Genomic DNA, 22,492 nt, shown 5'->3' on the forward strand with positions numbered 1-22,492 from the left:
GAAACCACCATATCAAGGGTCACATTAAATGTAAATGGCATAAACATTTCGATTAAATAGCAGCAATTATTATGGGGTTAATAAAGAAGACTCCAATGTATAATACTCACAAAAACCCCCACATCTTAAATATAAAGACACAGGGGTGTCTGTCTGGATAGCTCAGGCGGTTAAATGACCGACCCTTGATTCAGGCTTAGGTCATGATCTCATGGTTTGTCAGTTTGAGCCCTGCATCGGGATCTGTGCTGTCAGTGTAGAGCCTGTCAGGGATTCTCTGTCTCCCTCTCACTCTGCCCTTCCCCTGCTTTCTCTCTCTCTCTCTCTCTCAAAATAAATATATTTTAAAAATATAAGTAAAAAAATAAATATAAAGACACACAGTCTTGCAGATGGCTATCTTCTCACCATATCCTCATAGGGCCATTTTCTCTGTGTGCACACCCTCCTGATGTTGTCCCTTCCTCTCTCATAAGATCACCAGTTCTACTGGATTAGGGGCCTACTCTTATGACCCTATTTAACCTTAATTACCATCTTAAGGCCACCTTGGGAATTTGGGCATCAACATATGAACAGGGGAGGGGACAAAATTTATTTCATGATAGATGGTAAAAGATATACTATGCTTATACTAATTAAAAGAAAGTTGTGGTGGCTATATTAATATCAAACAAAGTAGATTTCAGATCAAATAACATTATCAGGGATAAAGAGAGTCATTTCATTATGATAAAAGAGTCAATTAAGCAAAACAGCATATACTCCTAAATGTTTAACCACCTAAAAGAATTTCAAAATACATAAAGCAAAAACTGATGAAACTCAAAGGAGAAACAGACATACTCACAACTATAGTCAGAGGTTTCAACACCCCTTTTAATAACTGATAAAATAAGTAGACAGAAAATATTTAAGGATATAGAAGACTTGAACATGACCATTAACTTAACCTGACATTTACAGAACATTCTTTTCAAGTGCACAGGAATATTTAACAATACAGGCTGTATTCTGGGCCAAAAACCAGTCTTAATAAATTTAAAAGGGTTCAAATCATATAAAGTATGTTCTCTGGCCACAATGGTATTAAAGTAGAAATAAAGAACAGAAAGATATGTGGGAAATCCCCAAATATTTGGAAACTAAATAACACACTTCTAAGTAATTCATGGGTTAAGGATGAAATCAAAAGAGAAATCGAAGTATTTTGAACTGAAAACACAATATATCAAAATGTGGGGGCACCTGGGTGGCTCAGTCAGTTAAGCATCTGACTCTCAACTTTGGCTCAGGTCACGATCTCACAGTTGTGAGATCAAACCCTGCCTCAGGCTCCGCGCTAAGCATGGAGCCTGCTTAAGATTCTCTCTCCCTCTCCCTCTCCCTCTGCCTCCTTCCCCATTCATGCTCAAGTGTGCAAACTCTCTCTCTCAAAAAAAAAAAAAAAAAAAAAAAAAAAAAAAAAAAAAATATATATATATATAAAGTGTATACAACAAGGCATAAAGCAGCAATTAGAGGAAATTTTATAGCATCATATGTTAAAAAATAAGATCTCAAATAAATGATCTCAAATTCCCACCCTGAGAAATCAGAAAAAGAATAGCAAATTAAGCCACAAGTAATCAGAAGCAAAAAAAAAAAATTGATCAGATCAGAAATCACTGACATAGAATTGAAAAAAAAAAAAAAAAAGCACAAAAAACCAGAGATAAATCAGTCAGAAAAACTTGATTCTCTGACAAGATCAACAAAATTGACAGCCAGACTGATTAGGGAAAAAAGGAGGCATCAATGGCTAACACTGGGAATAAGGGAGGGCACATCATTACAGATTCTATAGATTTAAAAGGATAATAAGGGAATATTCATGAACAACTTAATGCCCGTAAGTTTGCCCACCAAGATAAAATGAATCCTTGAAAGACACCGACTACCTAAGTTTACTCAAATAGAAAAAAATAAAAATCACTGGAACAAATTTAAAAGTTATATTTCATCAAAATGTAAAACTTTTCAAAAGACTACTTTATGAAAATGAAAAGACAAGTTATGGGCTAGAATAAAATATTTGTAAAACATATATCTGACAGGGGCACCTGGGTGGCTCAGTCAGTTAAGCGTCTGACTCTTGATCTTGGCTCAAGTCATGATCTCACGATTTGTGGGATCGAGCCCCACATCAAGCTCTGCACTGACAGTGTGGAGCCTGCTTGGGATTCTCTCTCTCCTTCTCTCTCTACCCCTCCCCTGCTCGCACGGTCTCTCTCTCTCAAAATAAATAAGCATTGAAAAAAATTATTTTTTTTTAATTTTTTTTTTCAACGTTTATTTATTTTTGGGACAGAGAGAGACAGAGCATGAACGGGGGAGGGGCAGAGAGAGAGGGAGACACAGAATCGGAAACAGGCTCCAGGCTCTGAGCCATCAGCCCAGAGCCCGACGCGGGGCTCGAACTCACGGACCGCGAGATCGTGACCTGGCTGAAGTCGGACGCTTAACCGACTGTGCCACCCAGGCGCCCCGAAAAAAATTATTTTTAAAACATGTATCTGACAAAAGATTGTATCTATGATATATAAAGGATTGTTATAATTCAATAATAAGACAAATAATCCCTCTCCCCCCAACCAAAATGAGCACGAGATTGAACAGACACCACCAAAGAAGACATGTGGATGGCAAATAAATACATGAAAAGTCACCCAATATCATCAGCCACAAGGGAAATGCCAATTTTTTTTACAAGTTTATTTTTTGAGAGAAAGAGAGAGAGAACACGGGCACAAGCAGGGGAGGGGCAGAGAGCGAGGGAGACAGAGTGGATCCAAACCAGGCTCTGTGCCGACAGCAGAGAGCCCCATGTGGGGCTCTAACTCATGGACTGCGAGATCATGACCAGAGCTGAAGTCAGACGCTTAACCAATTGATCCACCCGGGCGCCCTGGGAAATGCAAATTAAAAGTACAAGACATCTATACACACCCACTAGAATGACTGACACAAAAAACAGTGACCATACCAAGTATTAGCGAGGGTGTGGAGCAAATGCCAGTCTCATACACTGTTGGTGGGAATATAAAAACGGTACAGTATGACAATTTTGCAAACAGACTGACAGTGTCTTAAAAAGTTAACCATTGGGGCGCCTGGGTGGCGCAGTCGGTTAAGCGTCCGACTTCAGCCAGGTCACGATCTCGCGGTCCGTGAGTTCGAGCCCCGCGTCGGGCTCTGGGCTGATGGCTCAGAGCCTGGAGCCTGCTTCCGATTCTGTGTCTCCCTCTCTCTCTGACCCTCCCCCGTTCATGCTCTGTCTCTCTCTGTCCCAAAAAAAATAAATAAACGTTGAAAAAAAAAATTAAAAAAAAAAAAAAAAAGTTAACCATATACCTATTACATGCCCCAGACTCATAGGCATTTATCCAAGAGAAATTAAAAATACATGCACCCAAAGGTACGTACTTGAATATTCATACTTTCGTTTACAAGAGCAAAAAACTGGAAGCCCATATGTCCATCAACAAGTGAATAAACGATCTGGGATATATTTCTAAAATGGAATGCTACCCAGCAAAGAAAAAGAATTAATGATACACATGGAATGAATCTCAAAATAATTATAGTTGGTTAAATACGCCAGACCAAAAAGAAGAGCGCATACTGTATGACTCCATTGGCATAAAGTTCTAGAAAATGCAAACTAACCTATAATGGTCAGAAAGCAAATCAATGGTTGCCTGGAGACATGAGGTGGAGGGAGAGGAGTTATAGATTACCAAGGGGTACAAGGAAACATTTGGGTATGATAAATATGCTTATTGCCATGCTTGTGGTGATGGTATGATAGGTCTACACATACTGCAAAACTCATCAAATTGTATACTTTAAATCTGTGCAATTTACACTGGAATGATGAATAGCTATGAAGTCTGAAGGAAGGGCTCAGACAGGTCCTCCACCATTTCGTGCCAAGTAAACTTGCTTCAGTTTAATCTGCCTTCTCAGCCACAGCACTTTCCATTTATGAAGAGGTAATGCCAGCCTGGAGGGCTGTTGGAAGGATTACTTTGTGCTCTGAAGCATTTTTCTGGTTCCCAGAGAAGAGGTGCAAACACTATTCTTCGTCGAAGAAAGAATGGTAATATTCAGTGTGCGGAGAAAGGGAATGCTTGCTTGTTGGACAAACAACAAGCAAGGTATGTGTGTGCAGCCTGGAGCACAAACCCTATACAGCCCCATTAGGAAGCACAGCTGATTTCTAAAACATTTGCATTAGTGTTTTGCTTTTACAGTTGAATCCAAGAGACTGAAAGTCCGAAGAAAAGGCTCTCGTTCTCCAAAAACAACAACAAAAACCTGTAAAGGACCACGAGGATAAAAATGCAATCAAGTTTGGCCCTTCACAGGTTCATGAACAACAAAACCAATACGGAACAAGCCAAAAAGCAAGGGAATAAAATTTCAAGGTTCAAGAGTTCCCCAGTCTGGCCTACCTACCTTTATGCTCTGGTACGAGCCCACGGTCCAGAACCGGGCCTGCAAATGCTCACTCTGCAGATGATATACCATTGTCACTTTATTTATGTTCTTTGTCAGAGACAATTTTCTTTAGATTAAGGAAAATCTTACTGAAAAGCCTCAGAGGAAAAAAAATTGGTGGTTCCTAAAGAGATGTGTCTATGTACCCTTTTCTTTCTTTCTTCTTTCTCTCTCTCTCTCTTTTTTTTTTTTTTTTGTCTATACAGTTAATAACCAAGATGGGTTCACTGTGTTTCTGCTACACAACTCCAAGCTGCATTTGTACACATCCCTTGGGATCTCAGTGGTCTCTTCTCTTTCTAACTGGAACAGGGTTTTACAACAGAAGTAATAAGCCTCATGTCAACATTTTCAAGGAAACTGACAATGTAATTCTTCTGTCTCCCACTGGCTTTGTTGTTTCTTAAAGAACACTGAACCACTGAAACAAGGACATACTGTTAAAAAGTGCTCTGCAGTGGCAAGAAGCAAATGATCTGGAGTACAGTCTATAATTAAACCTGATATATTGAAATCCTCTATTTGCAGCAACCATCCTACCAAAGAGAGACAGCTGTAACCAAGAATGTGGAAATGGCAAACCAGGGGGCAATGAGGGCATTTGTATAGCTCAATCCTCATGTCTGGATAAATTCTAAAAGGGCCAGCCCCCCATAAGTCAGTCATTTTTTTTAAGTTTATTTATTTATTTTGAGAGAGAGGCATCTAAGGAGGGGCGGGGGGGGGGGGGTAGGGGGTAGAGAATCCCAAGCAGGCTCCGTGCAATCTCATGAACTGTGATCATGACCTGAGCTGAAATCGAGAGTCGGACGCTTAAACGACAGAGCCACCCAGGTGCCCCAAAGTTAGTCTTATTTCTGTGAATTGGTCTCTCTGAATCTGATCATTCTGTTAAACTGCACAATAAATTGTGGCTTTCCTAAATTTTCTTTTTCTCTCAACTATACCTGACTACAAAAATACCACTTGGCTTCATTATTCATATCTTAACTCTTCTGCTGCCAGCCAAAGACCATGCAAACATCCTCACTGTACTGTAATTCTTGCAATCAAAGCAAAAGAATGAGACCAAGTTGCTTGACCCACAAGAGGCAGTATTTTCTCCATCGGGGGAGTACAGACCACATACACACAGTATATACCGCCCACGAGGTTCTGCGCCTTCCACCCTCACCCCACCTTTTCTCTTTCCTTATCAAAACATTATGACTAAATGAGAAATTCCTTTTGGGGGGGGGGGGTTCCTATACTCTAGGATGGCTAGCTGCTGCTTTTTCCACGGCATGAGTTCATTTTTAAATACCACCTCAACAATCTTTTCTTTCCCAAAATGTCTTCATCTGTCCTTTGGCAGAGAAAAAACAAAAAACAAAAAGCTTTTTTTTCCCCTCATTGATTCTGTCAAGCACTGTAAAGTCCAAACAGTCTTAACACAGGAGTGGAAAAAAAAGTTACCTGGCAACTAAACTAACACCTGGGTGGGAAGGTAAGGCGGAGGACAAAGGCCTGTCTGGTAAGGGCAAAGAGGTAGGAGACCTCCTTACAGTCCTACAAACAAATGCCGAGAGACTGCAAATCTGCATGAAGGAATTCTCTGGACCTTGAGCAGAAAGGTTGTAAGAAATGAATGCCTAAACCATAACCCTGAAATAACTAGGACACTGGTGGGAGAAGAGTGTTGAGAGGTTCAAGTGTCCCAAAGGGGGATAAAGTGAAGTGCGGACACTTGTGTGGGTTTCTGCTCTGCAGCACAGCATGAGCACAGGCCAAACAGGGCAGCGAGCCCGGGACTACAGCTGATGCCTGGCTTCTCCGGAGCCTTGAAGATGAGGTTCAGAACCACCCTGTGGCCTATGTTGTGTTCTCTGGGCATTAAAAATCTGATGGAGAAAAACAGGGCCAAATATACGCAGGCAGAAGACTGAGCTCTCAGCTATATGGCTTTTACGAAGTCACTCCTCATTCTTTGGTCTATGCATGGGGTTTGCTAGAAATTCTATAAACCAATGATTTTAAAAAGCAAAAATGTTTCTCAGATCTTTCTCATTCATTTAGGAAATATTTACTGGGCACCTAATGTGTATCTGTGGCTAGGCACTGGGGATACCAAGAAGGGGACGACCTAGTTTCTGTTCTCGAGAGTCCTACAGTACAGAGACCAGCAGATGCCTACCACACAGGATGGTAAGTGCTCCCACAGAGGAAAGCACAGGATGCTAGAACCTAATCCTCAACATGTGAGAGTGGGTGGGTGGGTGGGTGGGTGTAAGGGCTGGGCTGGGGAAGTGACACGGGGGAGGGGATTCTTAAAGAAAGTTAGTTTAATCATCAAGTGTTGAGGAGGATAGGGAGCCTTGCTGCGGAGGGGATATAAAATGATACAATCACTTTGGAAAACAGCTTAGGAGTTTCTAATATTGAACTTACATTTCCAATATGACCTAGTCATTCCACTCCTTAGGTATTTACCCCAGAGAAATGAAAATATGTATTTCTCTAAAGACTTTTAAGCAGCTTTATTAACAAGAGCAAGACACTGGCAACAACCCAAATGTTCACCAACAGGTGAATAACAAAAACAACGGACACACTGGAATGCAGAAGTATAATGGAATATTACAAACACGAACAAGAACCAAACTACTGGCAGACGCAAAATGAACGAATCCCAAAAACAATCTGTTGAGTGACGTAGGCTAAACAAAACACATACTAAATAAATTCAAATTTAAAAACTGATACTTGATTCAGTCACTAGGAAGCATTTAAGTCTGTTTGGAGAAACTCAGGTATGGGAATCTACTTTTTCAACTGTAAATTGTACGAAATCTAAACACACAGCAAGTACTTTATGAAAATTTAACACTGAACTGAGATGTAAATATGCACTAGGCTGCAAAGACCTAGGATGAAAAAAAGTAGAATGGTTCAATAATGTTTTTTTATCGATTACCTGTCGAAATGATTTTTAATATATTGGATTAAATAAAGTGTTATTAAAATTAATTTTCTTTCTTTCAACCTTTTTACCATGCTACTACAAAACATAAGCTTATATATCTTGCTTGCGTTCCATTTCTGTTGGACAGGGCCATTGTGTATCTTCATTGTGTTGAAAACAAAGATGCATTCAGCTGTCAAAACTAAAACTGTACACTTAAAATGGGAGTGTTTTATTATAAGTCAATTATGCTTCAATAAAGTTAATAAAGTTGGGTAGTTTATACCTTTGCATGTGTGTGTAATCTGTGTGTGTGCATAAATGACTATCTTGCCGATGACCTTTCCTTATCAATAATCAGAAACGTAAAGAAAAAAATTCATAGACATGCAAACTATTAAGAGGAACGGTTAATTTAACGCATTCAATGATATTATAGTTATTTAATGTCAGCCTCCCTTCCTAGCGGTGGAGTTTCTTGAAGGCTAGAATCCTGTCTTGTTCCTCTCTGTGTAAGCCTAGCACTTAACGTAGTAAGTGAACACAGTACTTCGCCAGTGTTTTAACAGCTGCAGAATTGTCCCAGACACTTTACATATAGTTTAATTTCCAAAAAATCCCTGCAAATTTGGCATTGTTACTCCCATTTTTCAGATGAAAAACTGAGGGTCAGAGGTCAGAAAGGTTAGAAAAACTCACCGAATAACCAAAACTAGTAAGTGAAAGAGCGATGTTCCAAACCCACATGTACCTCAACTCCAAAGCCCACTCTTCATGCTGTCCCACACTCCCACCTTTCCAGGTGGACATTTCATGACTGCTGAATGCCTGAATCACAGTGAAGAGCAATACTCAGGGGCAACGGAACCACAGAAATTTTCCTGAACTTCTAGTGTTACAACCTCCAAGTTTGAATGGGCTTCTCTCTCTAGACGCAGAGCACCTTGGCAGTTCCTGCTAGAAGATCAGGATGAATCTAGTAGGGAAAAAAAATTCCCTCCCAATTAAACTTTCCATTTGGGAGTCTGAAGAAGAAAAATAACACAGAACAAAGAGCATGGGAAAGAGAAAAAAGGGGAATGCTGAATCTGCTAAAAAAAGCTAGTTAATGCAAAAGAATTAATCTAACAGTAACTTCAGCATTCAAAAATGAAAAGTTAGAAGATCCTACAGAGGTGCAGTTTCTAAGGCTTTGGGAGCACCTTCTTAATTAGGCTCCCAGAATCTCAGCATTCCGGTTTGAATAATCCATATTTCTGGTTATTTATTCAGCTCCCCACTGCTGCACATTACCAAGCCATATGCTACAGGAATACATCACTTCATATTTGCACTCAACCATCCAAAGACACTGGCAGTTCAGACCTTTAAGAAGCTTAGGGAAAAGTCCCTGTAGAGTACAGTTTTAAGGTTAGAAGGCCCAGGAAGCCAAATGCATCTTCTTTATATGCTATTTACTCGAGAGAAGGTGGGTCATTTCAACAAAAGGACAGGCAATTAGAAGGGTAAAGGAGATAAACAAACAAAAGACTCAAGAGAGTAAAGCTAGCAAAAATCAGCTGAACGCTGAAGGCCTCTGAACAATTCCAATGGCCCTCTCTGCACTTTAAAATAGATTTTTTAAAGCAATTCCACAAAGGAAGATTTCCAATCAATCCAAGGTCTGGTATACACTGGACAAACGAAAAGGTCTACTGTGCCCCCACCCAGCCCTACACAGGCCTTTAAAGAGAAGATATTTTAGAAACATATCCCTTGATAATCTTAAATACAAAAATAGTTTTAAGCAAAAGATGGTCATTTTAGAATCTGTTACAATATCAAAACAATGGAAATAGTCTCAATATCACCAAAAGAATACTAAGAAAGCTCTATCTCCTTAGAGTCCATGATGCAGTTGTTGCAAATTCTCACAAACATTATGTCACAGCACGGGAAATGCCATGTTAAGTTTAAAAAGAAACTTAGTACAGAAAATTACACATGTGACAGGACTAAAAAGCTGGCAAAAACAAGAAAATAATTACAAAGTGAAAAAAAAGAGTGGAAGAAGTGAAACATCCAAAGTTGGGTTGTGTTTGGGTGACAGAGCTGTTTTAGCTTCTTGGAGGCAGGAATCCTGTCTTATTCATTTCTAAGTGCAGCACTTAACACGGTACCTTATCAGTGTTTTTTAACAGCGGTTCTGCAGGTCTATATTCTAAACTGTATTTAATAGATACGTATATCAAATTTATTAAAAAAAAACGTTTTAAAGAAATGGTTTAACAGAGTTTTCAATTTACAGGAATACAAGTGTAAAGACCGCAGGCTCTAGGTCAATTTCATACAGTCATAATGAGTAGAGTCTTCTGGCCACACAACATGCTCTAGTGGCTCTCAGTTTGAAAAACAGTCCCTTGACCACACACAACTCCCATTTCTGGTTACCCCCTACTCCTATTTCTCTACTCCTTTTCCTAGCCAGATTTCTCAAAAGTTATTGATACAAGCTACCTTCCATTTACTTCCAACATTAGGATTCTGTGAAATATACTAGACATGATATTCACTTTAAATATTTTAAGGAATTAGAACATAAATAATAAGAAGATATGTAAGGAAAGTACTGTAAAGTTCTAGAACTGTCCTGCACGTTTTCATCTCCCATGCTAGCCACATAGCACATGTGCACCTCATAGAAAATGATATTTAATGAAAACTTTGTATAAATAAAAAATCTGATATTCTTCTGTCAACCACAAAAATACAAACTTACAGCATAGACAGGTCTATGTGGGATATAAAGAAAACTAGGCTAAGTTTAGAAATTAACATAGGGTATGTTTAGAAGGTCATAACTAGGCTTCCCAAAACCAACACAGTAAGAGAAGGAACCAAAAGTTACTTCCCTTCAATGGAGTGGTCATATTACCAACTCACATAACAATGGGCACAAACAGAACAAAACGTACTTTCTATTTTCTACCCACTCTAACTTGAGAGAAGACCACACACATGCACGCAGGCGCGCGCGCGCGTGCGCGCGCGCACACACACACACACACACACACACACACACACACCCACCCACCCCTGAAGGCCTTACTGTTTTACATTATCTAGGAAACTCAATGGACTAAAAGACCATAGGTACGGGATCTGGAATTCAGACAACAGTGAGGAGCTGGACAAAAAAGACAGAGTGCTAGGAGATAAGAAACGTACCTGAGCATGAGATTCATCAGCTGAAGACCCTCGCCCTTCAGGAAGCGCTCACGATTGGAACTGAGCATTAGGCAGGAACAGAGTGAATCAAACAGATTCTCCATCATCTCCTGCTCCTCGGCTGTGCTAGGATTGTGCCTTTTAAACACCTGTCAAGCAAAGACATCAGAAAGCACAGAGCCGTAAGAGAATGTCCTTTCATCAGCCAGCGCTTGACAACTTCCAAAGCCTGCCTGTCACGATAACCCCAACAACTGAGGAAACACAAACTCGCCATACAAAATTCGCATCAGTTTCCATTTTAGAGAAACCGAACTTTCTGATTCACAGGTATTAAATAGCTACCAGTTCACACAAAAAAACAAAACACTCAACTGACCACTGGGTCCATGAGTGATTGACAGTTCCAAGGAGCCAGATTAAACACACACACACACACACACACACACACACACACACACACACACAAAACAAAACACAACAACAAAACCCTTTTACTGTGAAATAGAACACAGGTGTAAAAAAATTCCATAAAAGACACGTATAGCTGAAACCACCATCCAGGTCAAGAAACCACTTTGCCAGCTACCTCCAAAGCCCTCCCACAACCCACCCACAGCCCAATGCACACCTAAAAGAAACTACAATCCAGAATGACCACAGCCTTAGGAAGAGTTTCCTCACCATCGGGGCTATTGAACGACCTTCACACAGCAGTTGTGGCTCTAAGTCATGGGAACAGCTTAAAGCAGAAGTCCTATCTCTGCCAGAGATATATGGCATGTTAGGAGGAAAGCCTTTTTAACAGTATATGCATACCCATAGAGCCTACTACAAAATGAACAACAATCTTGCAGGAACAGGACGAAGCACCTTCCCAGAAAACTGGAAACAGATTCGCATTTCAAAGCTCTACTTTTTTGGGGCGGAGGCCAAGCCACTCCGGCTGCTGGCACCACGACGGCAGCTGTATGCAAACTGACAGCTCAGACACTCCCAACACTCAAGATTTTATCCAAATGATCTATTTTCAGTCCTGGTTTTGGAATAGCACGGATGAGATTTGTTAGAAGACATCTTCACAGTATTTCCAGAATGCCGGCAGAACAACAACATTTCAACCAGATTTACATTTCTTACAAGGAGAAAATGGCATTTTCTAATGTCTTATTCCAGCTTCTGGTACCACGTCCCTCCCTGTCCTCCTCTGTGACCTCTGTCCCACTGCACTAGAACTTGTACTCCTTGAGCTTATCTGGATTCTAAATGGATAGAATGCATTTTACTGGCAGATGGAAAGGAAAGGAAGTAAATAATCTTGGGCGTGGGTCAACTCAAAATAATTCGGTATTCTTGGCCCAAGAACACACACTTAAGCAGGAAGCACACTTCTTTTGGATTGACAAACACCAGAAGACGGGGGAAATCCACAGCAGATACACAGCGATATCTGGTCATAAAGAGCAAATGACCGGGACGCCTGGGTGGCGCAGTCGGTTAAGCGTCCGACTTCAGCCAGGTCACGATCTCGCGGTCCGGGAGTTCGAGCCCCGCGTCAGGCTCTGGGCTGATGGCTCGGAGCCTGGAGCCTGTTTCCGATTCTGTGTCTCCCTCTCTCTCTGCCCCTCCCCCGTTCATGCTCTGTCTCTCTCTGTCCCAAGAATAAATAAAAACGGAGGAAAAAAAAAAAATTAAAAAAAAAAAAAAAAAAAGAGCAAATGACCAAGAAAAGGAGGCAGACCACGTAGCTCCGATGTAACCTCAAACCCGCCAACATACTCCATATGGCTTGCATCACATGGCTTCTTTCTTCCCACAATTTCCAGCTCCACCTCCCATTTAAAGCAGGCCATGTATCTTCATGGCAGACAGGAAGCATAAGAATTACTCACGGATAACTGCTGAAGAAGCACATCGATTCCATCCAGCTCCCCAAGCAATTCCCTGTTTTCTAAAAGGGGAAAAAAAATAGAAGGAGAAAAAAAATGAAGCTAACTGTCAGATTTTACAGCCGTCTAACACTGATACATCAGCAAACAAAATCAATACAGCTTGACAGAGTACAAAAGCTGCACAGAGCGCGAGAGGGAGAGCAAGGGGATGCCAAAGGCAAGAGAGCTTGCTGTCATGATCTGAAACAAGCCTGGCTCCTATCCTAACAGAATATCAATACCGAGAGGGAGCCTCACCGTCATTGTCCTGGAGCAGTATGGCCAGCACTTCACTACAGTACAGTTTGTTGGCATCGAAAGGCATCTTTGCCTGTGGGGACATAGGAGAAATGAGAAAAAAACGTTAAGGGGCCTTGCTCCCCTCCCCTAGTTCACAAGAACTAGGATCTAAGTTCAGGAGAAGTAGAACTTAGAAAGCCAAAAGGCAGGTTAAAGGTAAAAAAAAAAAAAAAAAAAAAAAGAAAGAAAAGCCTGCCTCTGTTCTCAAGGGATCAGACTCAAATACTACATAGTACAACCATAAATGGCAGATGTACACAATGGCTCTCTCACTGCTAATGCCCAGGTATGAAAGTCACCTCCTCAGTGAAGCCTTCCCAGATTCCCCACTGTGAGTCCAGAGACGACTGTCTAGCACATAGTATATACTCAACTGTGAACTAGATGAATGATTGAAAGTTTGTAATCCTTAAGACTAAAATCCATTATGAAGCTTCGTTCACATATTACAATCATAAAATCAGGCTATCAATTAGCCGATGGATGATCACAGAAGGTGAAAAGAAAGCAAGTTCTTGTTTAGATTAGTTGAATGCATTTATAACAAAGTAGTTCCTTTTGGATTTTTTTTAATGCTTAAAATTTAATTTGAAATCATAAACCTATCTGCTTGTGTGCCATAATCTGCCTACTATTTAAAAAGGAAACCACATTAAAAATGCAGAAATGTGTTAATATTTTAACACCCAAATTACTACCCACAATTCCTTCCCTGCTGCACGGTCTGGTACTTGGTGTTTCAGAGGGGACATATCTACTATCTTTTACAGCTGTCCACCGCGTTGCTTCGGTAGCGAGACTCAAATATCTCACCATTAACAAGGCACCGTTGCATAAAGGTGCACAGAGAAGAGCAAACCTCATCGATGTGTTTTTATTTACCGTACCCTTGATCCTTAAAATGCAGGCACGCAGACAACAATTGTTAATCAGCAGCAGCCTTGCTACCTATCCAGGTTTTTGAAATGACAAATAATTTCTGTACCTGGAAAGGACAGGGAAGTGTTCGTCTTGGAGCTAACACTTCCATCACCTTAGTGCTATTCACAGTGCTGTTTGGACATTGATTTTGTACTTAGGAAGGAAGAGTGGCCCCTAATGAAGCAACACCCAGCAACTTTTCAGTTTTCTAAGCACGTCTTCCTTGTCAGGCCTTAGTGCACCCCACAGGGTTTCAGGAAGCTGACCACCCTAGGTTAAAAGATCTGTAAATGCAAAGTCTTACGTGTACTGACTGCAAGGTATGCTCCCTGGGCAAGCTTGAGGCCTTCTTTCAAGAGATTCAGTATAACAACCAGAGTTTAAATGCAATCTGAGGTGTGTTTCACTTTAAGGAAAGCAGTTTTATAAAGACCAAAACACAAAAGTGAAAGGCTGAGGGTGAGCATCTCTATCAGAATCAAGGACTTGCTAATCAAATTACTTACTCGAATTATTTAAATTACAAGTATTGGTATTTTAAATGATTTAAAGCCACACTAACTTTGTTATATGCAGCTTTTCAAGGGCCAGCGTTCTTGTTTGAAACTAGACACACTTAACTAAAAAAAGCCAAAAGACACGAGGCCACTAGAATCATACTTAGCCTTTCTGCGGTTTCAAGGCCTCTTGTCCTTTATGTGATTTTATAAATCCTGTCTCCAAGATAAGGGGGAGGTTTTCTCTTTTTTTTTTCAATGAATATTTATTGGGCATCTGCTAAACACAAGACAAAGAACTGAACATGAAAGCACACAGGTGAATTAGATGTGAACCTTGTCCACTGTTACAGCATTTAAAGATACTACGCTGAATTAAAATTAATTATATTAAGTAATACAGTCACGTTTAAAAAAAAAAAAAGAAGAACAACATGAATCTAGGATCAGTGCACCTCAGTTTGACTCATGAGCACGTACTACCTATGCGACAAAGTCGGCAGTTCCCAAACTGTGTGCCGAGGTACCTGGGGTGTCAAACTGAATTCACAGGGGCACCGCAGGATTCTTTAAAATTTCCAAAGAAAGCACGGTGACAGGTGACATCTGTTGAACACCGAATTAACTACTAGCTCCAGGTACACTCTTTTGATGACCTCCTATCTTTGTGAAGCTGGGTTTTGGTGGTTGCTGTAATAAAAGAACTGTGTGAAAATCAATGTGCAACAGGAATGAGGGTGGTGGTGTTCAACTGAATTCCAAGGTTTTAGAAGTTGTGCGGTTACTCAGAAGGTACACACGCTTATTAGTAAGTGTGGCATTTAAGTCTAAAATAAAAATATTTTTCTTTTTTTTAAGCGTTTATTTATTTATTTAGAGAGAGTGAGAAACAGAACACAGGCTAGAGTGTCAAGCAGGGGAGGGGTGGGGAGAAAGAGAGAGAGGGAAGGCCAAGCAGCCTCCACGCTGCCAGTGCAGAGCCCGACAGGGGACTCGAACCCACGAACTATGAGATCAGGACCTTAGCCAAAGCCAACAGTCAGACACTTAACCGACTGAGCCACCCAGGCGCTCCAAAATATTTTTTCTTTTAATTCCTGTGTATGGCTACTAATTTGTTATGACATAAATACATATTTGGACCTAACTACTTAATCAACAGGATTGTTAGGTCCTTTTTGGCATAGGGGCACTGTAACAACGAAATTCCTAAGACATTAAGGGCATGATGAGCTGAGAGGGGCACCTATGATCCAAGAAAAATCTCTCGGTCTCAAGTTTCCTTACCTGTAAAAAATAAATAATAAATAAGGTAACATCCTCTCAGGAGAATTACTATGAGAATTAAATGGGGTAATATGGAAGTACCTAACATACAGTAGGTACTAGAAGCTTTTCTTTGACTAGAATCAGAAATATCCAGGTTAGAATCTCAGCTCTAATGGTTACCAGCTATGGAATCTTGGCCAAATTACTCTGCCTTTCTTACCTGATTTCTCTTAAGTGAAAATAAGTAATAATCTCCTCATGGGGTGGTTGGATTATATTAACCAGTATATACATCACAGGCACCAAACAGCTGTGTTCCCCTCTACTGAGAATTCCTAATCCCCCTCAGGAAATCTCTAGCTTTTGCTGTGACACTTCAAGGAGTTTCCAATTTGCCCAAAGTACAGTTTTAAAAATCAAAATCATAATTTCATCACTTTTTTTCTGTTAAAATATAGGTCCTTTCAAAAACTGGCATGAAGAAGGAATCTAATCAGAAAGTCAAAATGATCAGGTCCCATGACTCCCCAACACTGAGCCCTAAAATGCTTCAGAGTCTGAAAGGGGTACCAGCTGGGAAGTAACCTGGCAAGAGGGGGAGGCTTTGGAGATATCCAGGCCCAATATCACAGGTTCTGCCACGTACTTCCCACAGTGTCTGGGCAATCACCTCCCCTCTGTGCAATGCCTTTTGCATCTGTAACTGGGGACAGCAGCACCACTTGGAAAGCTGTTTGTGAGGATGAGAAATGACATCTATGAGGGGCGCCTGGGTGCCTCAGTCGGTTAAGCCTCCGACTTTGGCTCAGGTCATGATCTCACGGTTCATGAGTTCGAGCCCCACATCGGGGTCTGTGCTGACAGCTCGGAGCCTGGAGCCTGCTTCGGGTTCTGCGTCTCCCTCTCTCTCTGCCCCTCCCGCGCTTGTGTTCTGTCTCTCTCAAAAATGAACAAACATTAAAATTTTTTTTAAAAAATAAACTAAAATAAAATAAAATAAAATAAAATAAAATAAAATAAAATAAAATATGTATGTGAAGCATCTAGAACAATGCTTTCCACCTAGTGAACAGCCCACAAACGGCATTCCCATTGGAAAACTTCATGGTAATGAGGATGACAACCAAGTATTTTAATCTTGTGGAAAAGAAATAAAGGAAAGTGTGGGAAACCGTGGGCCAGGTGGGAAGGAGGGAATTTAACTCATCTTCCATGTCTGGCCAAAGTCAAAAATCACCAAGGAAGTTTTATTTCTATTTAAATCTCAGCCAGAGGGGCGCCTGGGTGGCGCAGTCGGTTAAGCGTCCGACTTCAGCCAGGTCACGATCTCGCGGTCCGTGGGTTCGAGCCCCGCGTCGGGCTCTGGGCTGATGGCTCAGAGCCTGGAGCCTGTTTCCGAATCTGTGTCTCCCTCTCTCTCTGCCCCTCCCCCGTTCATGCTCTGTCTCTCTCTCTGTCCCAAAAATAAATAAACGTTGAAAAAAAAAAAAATTTAAATCTCAGCCAGAGATGATGGCCTCCAGGTTTACAAAATATCAAACTGCCAAATTACAAGGACATTCAGTCAAAATCAGGAGAAAGGAGAGGTTCATTTAGTGGGTATAGTCTTTTGGAGTTTGCAAAGTTAGCCAAAGGGACTTGAAGCTTCTGGATTCTGCTATCCAGGAGCCTGGTGATCCTAAATCTTTTAGCTGTCAGAGTAATTACAGAGCCAAGCATAGGTTTGGACTCAGCATGTACTAGCTTTGAATAAAATTAAACTTCACCTTTTTGCGAGCTGCTGCTTTTCTGGAAAGTACAAAACAATTATGCTACCACCCGCAGCCAGAAGTTGCAGGTTACTTCCATGGCTCACCTCTGGTACCTGGTACCTGGCACACGGGGCAGGTTCAGACACATCTACAGCCCCGTGCAACTGTTGAAGCAGACTGTGCCCTGTAAAATCCCAACTCCTGGTCACAGGAGGCTAAGAACTTCCCATCAACCAGTTGTGCATGTAGTATAATGCAGCCGATTCTCAATTCATTAGCTCATACACTGAAATGTTGCAACTATTTCTGAAACACTGATTTAACCGGGAAACCAAAGAGAATCTTAATTTTGCTTCTTTAGAAAAGAAAAAAAATAAAACTTTGGGTTTTGGTGTTATTTTCAAGAGTACACAATATCCTAATGAATCTGTATTCCCCACAAAAATGAACTGTAAAGCAATCTCTCCCACTCCTGTTATCTGCTCACCTGCTAAACCATTTAATGCAGTCATCTGCAATGGGTTTCATCCTCATTAGCACAAATTAGTGACATTTCATTCAGTGAAGAAATCTATGAGTATCTCTATATACTGCTAGGCTACCAGTACAAAAAGCAGACCCACCAAGGTGCCACTCACTGAAGAATTACTCAAAGACTACTGAATCAATATGGGATGATCAGTTAAACAGCAGGGTTTAACAAGCAGTGTAAATATAAGTATTCCAGGAGGGTGGTTCTCAGATGTTGGCATGCATTCAGATCACCTGGAGGGCTTGTTAAAACAGATGGCCAATCCACCCCAAGATGGGCGGATTCAGGGAGTCAAGGGGTAGGTTCAAGAATCTGCATTTCTAACAAGTTGCCAGGTGATTCTGGTTGCCAGGTGATTCTGACATTCCTGGTCCTGGCTGCGAACGACACCTTGAGAACAACTGGGTGGAGTCGCAAATATGATGGAGACACAACACAGTCCTTGCTTTTAGAGTTGAAGGCTATTTAAAGAAAGACAGTGAGCACATACAATATGAAAGTCTGCCAGGTGCTGAAAAAAAGATGCTTCATGAGGAGAAATGTCATAGTTATAGGCACATGTTAGAACACAGATCTGCTAACTCTCGTAAGAGAACCAGCATAGAAAAAGTAAAACGGTTGATATTCAGAAAAGAAAGAGCATGGGATGGGCTGGGGGCAAAGTAGTGCCATGTAAAGGGTGCGTGGAGAAAGTCAGGACTCACGGGTTTAATTCCAGCTCTATCTCTAACTAGCTGTATGAAGTTGGGCAAGGCACTTAATCTCTATATAAGTCTCGACTTTTTTTTTTTTTTTAATCTGCAATAGAAGTTATAAATTTCCTTTCAGTCCTAAAAATGATGGCAGCTACATGGAAGAGTAGGGATTTAAAGTGGTTAATGAAGGCTGTGTATAACTGAGAAGTATATAAGGGAAGACAGAAGTCATTCCTGGTGGAGGGAGGAGCATGATCAAAGACAGATACAGAGGTCAAAATAATTCTGACCTTTGCAGAGCAGGGGCACAGTAAAAAAGATGTCTGTTTGAAAGGTAATAAGGCCAACAATTTAAAAACTGAGAAATGAGGGGCGCCGGGGTGGCTCAGTTGGTTAAGCGTCCGACTTCGGCTCAGGTCATGATCTCACGGTCTGTGAGTTCAAGCCCCGCGTCGGGCTCTGTGCTGACAGCTCAGAGCCTGGAGCCTGTTTCAGATTCTGTGTCTCCCTCTCTCTCTGCCCCTCCCCTGTTCATGCTCTGTCTCTCTCTGTCTCAAAAATAAATAAACGTTAAAAAAAAAATTAAAAAAAAAATGAGAAATGAAAACGTCAGACTAGGCCAGGCATAAAGGGCATTTTCTTTTCTTTTAATTTTTTTTAATGTTTATTTATTTTTGAGAGAGAGCAAGAGAGTGAGCAGGGGAGGGGGCAGAGAGAGAGGGAGATAGAGAATCCCAAGCACTGACAGTGGAGAGCCTGATGCAGGGCTCAAACTCACGAACTGCGAGATCATGACCCGAGCTGAAATCAAAAGTTGGACGCTTAACAGACTGAGCCAACCAGGGGCCGTAAGGAGCCTTTGTAAGTAGGTAGAGAAGGTGGGATCTGATGTAAAGGGCATCAGGACTGTGTAGAGGGAGATTCTTGATAGGGAATAGCACATTGAAAATGGAGTTTTAAATCAGTCCAGGAGTAGTGCAGAATAAAAACAGGTAATGAAAATGTTCACATCTCCAGAGAGCAGAGGGTATTAGTGAGGGTTGTCCATTAGAAGCACAGGTGGAACTTCCCTCAAACAGAGACAGAGAAGACAGAGACTGAGACAATGAGTCTAGAAATGTCTAATTTTTTAGAGTTCCACTGGTGAAAATCAGGCTCTAGGTCCGGCATTCAGATTCAATATGTTTACGATGGTGAAAATTTTAACGAGCACTCTCCCAGATTATGAGGAAAAAGTGCAAGGCATTGTTTTTACAAAAATATGCCTTCTTGCTGGCCTCACCCTTAAGCAAGATTCTCTCTTATTAATGTTCTGGGAAACACAGAATTTTTCTAAGGGCACTTGCTTACTAATAAAATAACCAAATAGCATTTTAATGTTTAGATACCCTGAAACCTTGAAAAACTGTTTTAGAGACAGCAACATGGCTATTTATGCCCCGAGGATTACAAAAACACTATGCCTAAAAGTTAACAGTCAATAGCTTACTAGACTATCAAATGGGACTCTCTATTACTCTCATAAGGAAAATGGAATCCAAGCCAAACCCCCAAAGGTCTCAATTCTCCTTCCTGTTACCAATTCAAAAAAAGACTGGCAAGTTTCAACGCTTTTCGAAGGGCAGAGGAGGCCTGACATTCTGGTTTAAGGAAGGATCCCTGAAGCAGTACCAAGTCTCAAGGAACTGAAAAAAAACTAGTCTTGATCTCGGAGACAAAAGCTATTGGATTATTCTGTAATCCAAAAGTTTGGAGCTCTCACCTACGGCCACCCTACCAACAACTCCAGTCCTTGCCATCTATCCCATCTCCTCGACTCTGTTCCTCCCCTCCACTCCTCACTCCCAAGATGTATTAAGGCTTTGGAGAATAAAAATGTGTTGAATGTTGAGGAAAGATGGGGAAATAAGTCTAGTCCTAAACTCGGAAGGCATTCAGGCTCATGAGAAAAGGTCAAAAGGAAGTTAAAAGATGACAATGCATGAATTAATTAGACCTGATTTTTTTTTTTTTCCTGAAAGGAAGGTAAGGGTGTGTAGGTGTGCACGGGTGCGTGTACACGTGCGTGCGTGTATGTGGAGGGAGTTGCAATCTACTGAACCGCATACTGCGTTTATACTCTGCCAGGCAAACGTGCCCAGACCCACTGACGGTAGTATCTGGGCTAGCTGAATACCCTCAGGTCATGTTACAGAAGTCCATGTTATAGATTTCCATGGGAACAGATGGTTAAATAAGTAGGACTGGGGAAGACTTAGATGGTCAGAAAGAGGGCTAATCATGGGCATACGCTATCGTAAGCGGAACATTCTTCCTGAGCCCCGCCAAGACAGCGGGGAGTAAATCTGACCTGATGTACCTCAGACTTTCTGGATCTCTGTGACACTCTAAAGCATAGCAAAGCACACTCTGAATATTAGAGAATCATTCTATCTATGAACGAATACCTCCTTCTCAGAGAAACTGGGAATCCTTGCCTGCCTGAGGACCATATAAGCAGTCCCAAACTGCCTCTCATCACACCTTTGGTTAAAACTACTCTTTTCAGAGAAGCCCTTGCCCCTCTTGTTGCTCATTTATTCCATGGGACACCACTAATTGTTAAAAAGATAGTCAAAAGGATTATGCTCATAAGGAAAGAGTAAGAAATTCAACAGAAATATAAACATGAACAAAGGATATAAATAGTAAGCTGAAAGATGGGGCCCCTGGGTGACTCAGTCAGTTGAGCGTCTGACTTCGGCTCGGGTCATGATCTCACGGTTCGTGAGTTCGAGCCCCGAGTCGGGCTCTGTGTGGACAGCTCAGAGCCTGGAGCCTGCTTCGGTTTCTGTATCTCCCTCTCTGTGCCCCTCCCCAGCTTGCGCTCTGCCTCTCTCTCTCTCTCAAAACTAAAACATTAAAAAAAAAAAATTTAAATAGTAAGCTGAAAGAAATGAATATAAATGGCTAATAAACAAGTGGAAGCCAATATTCTTGCCGTGATTTTAAAACTCCAAAATAAAATAAAATACCAGTTTTCATGTAGCAGATTAGTAACATTTTAAGTTTGATAGTACCCAATGTTGCTAGGGGAAACAGACACTCTCAAGTCAGTGAGGCAGCCCTTATGCAGGACAACTTTGCAGTGCCCACCAGATGTGTTAATGAACATATCCTTCGATCTATCAATTCAACTTCTAGGAATTTATCCTACAGATAAACTAACATAAGTGTGCAAGAAAAAAATGTGTATGTGTATATGAGAATATTCACTGCAGCACTGCTTGTGACAGTGAAAAATTGCTATACAACAGTGAAAAACTGTCATAAAAAGGGGAATGGTTAAACTAATTTTGGTATATGCATAAAACAGAATACTTGGCAGCTATTAGTTCAGTGAAAAAAAACCAACCTGCAAAATAAAATATTGTAAAATTCTGTTTGTGAAATACACCCACACACTCCTATACACACAAAATGTGTGTACAGGAAAGGAGAGAGAGAATATTGTTAACACTGGCTGCCTCTGGGAAGTGGAACTAGAAGGAATCTGCTGAGGGGAGATTTTACCTCCAGTTTTATGCCTTCTGTACCAGTGAATTTATTTGTATTTATAAAATGTTTATTGGGGCGCCTGGGTGGCTCAGTCCGTTGAGTGTCTGACTTCGGCTCGGGTCACGATCTCACGGTTCGTGAGTTCAAGCCCCGCGTCAGGCTCTGTGCTGACAGCTCGGAGCCCGGAGCCTGCTTCGGATTCTGTGTCTCCCTCTCTCTCTGCCCCTCCCCCGTTCATACTCTGTCTCTCTCTGTCTCAAAAGTAAATAAACATTAAAAAAAATGTTTATAATATTTTCAGAGGTATTAAAAGGCTACTTTAAAGGCTTTTCTCTTGAAACAAAAAGAGGAGAAGCAAAGAAAGGGGCG

General features: G+C 41.1%; 1 protein-coding gene across 1 annotated transcript in view; it reads right to left on the reverse strand.

Moving 5' to 3' along the window:
• CTNNBL1 (catenin beta like 1) overlaps positions 1-22,492 on the reverse strand; it is a 127,476-nt gene that overhangs the window by 74,162 nt on the left and 30,822 nt on the right. The window contains exons 6-8 of the mRNA XM_030309632.1: positions 12,880-12,952; positions 12,583-12,641; positions 10,691-10,839 (exon numbers count right to left, since the gene is read on the reverse strand). Of these exons, the coding sequence (XP_030165492.1) occupies positions 10,691-10,839; positions 12,583-12,641; positions 12,880-12,952 (281 nt within the window). The remainder of the gene's footprint in view (positions 1-10,690; positions 10,840-12,582; positions 12,642-12,879; positions 12,953-22,492) is intronic.

The sequence above is a fragment of the Lynx canadensis genome, chromosome A3 (genome assembly GCF_007474595.2).
Source record: "Lynx canadensis isolate LIC74 chromosome A3, mLynCan4.pri.v2, whole genome shotgun sequence".
Lineage (NCBI taxonomy): Eukaryota > Metazoa > Chordata > Mammalia > Carnivora > Felidae > Lynx > Lynx canadensis.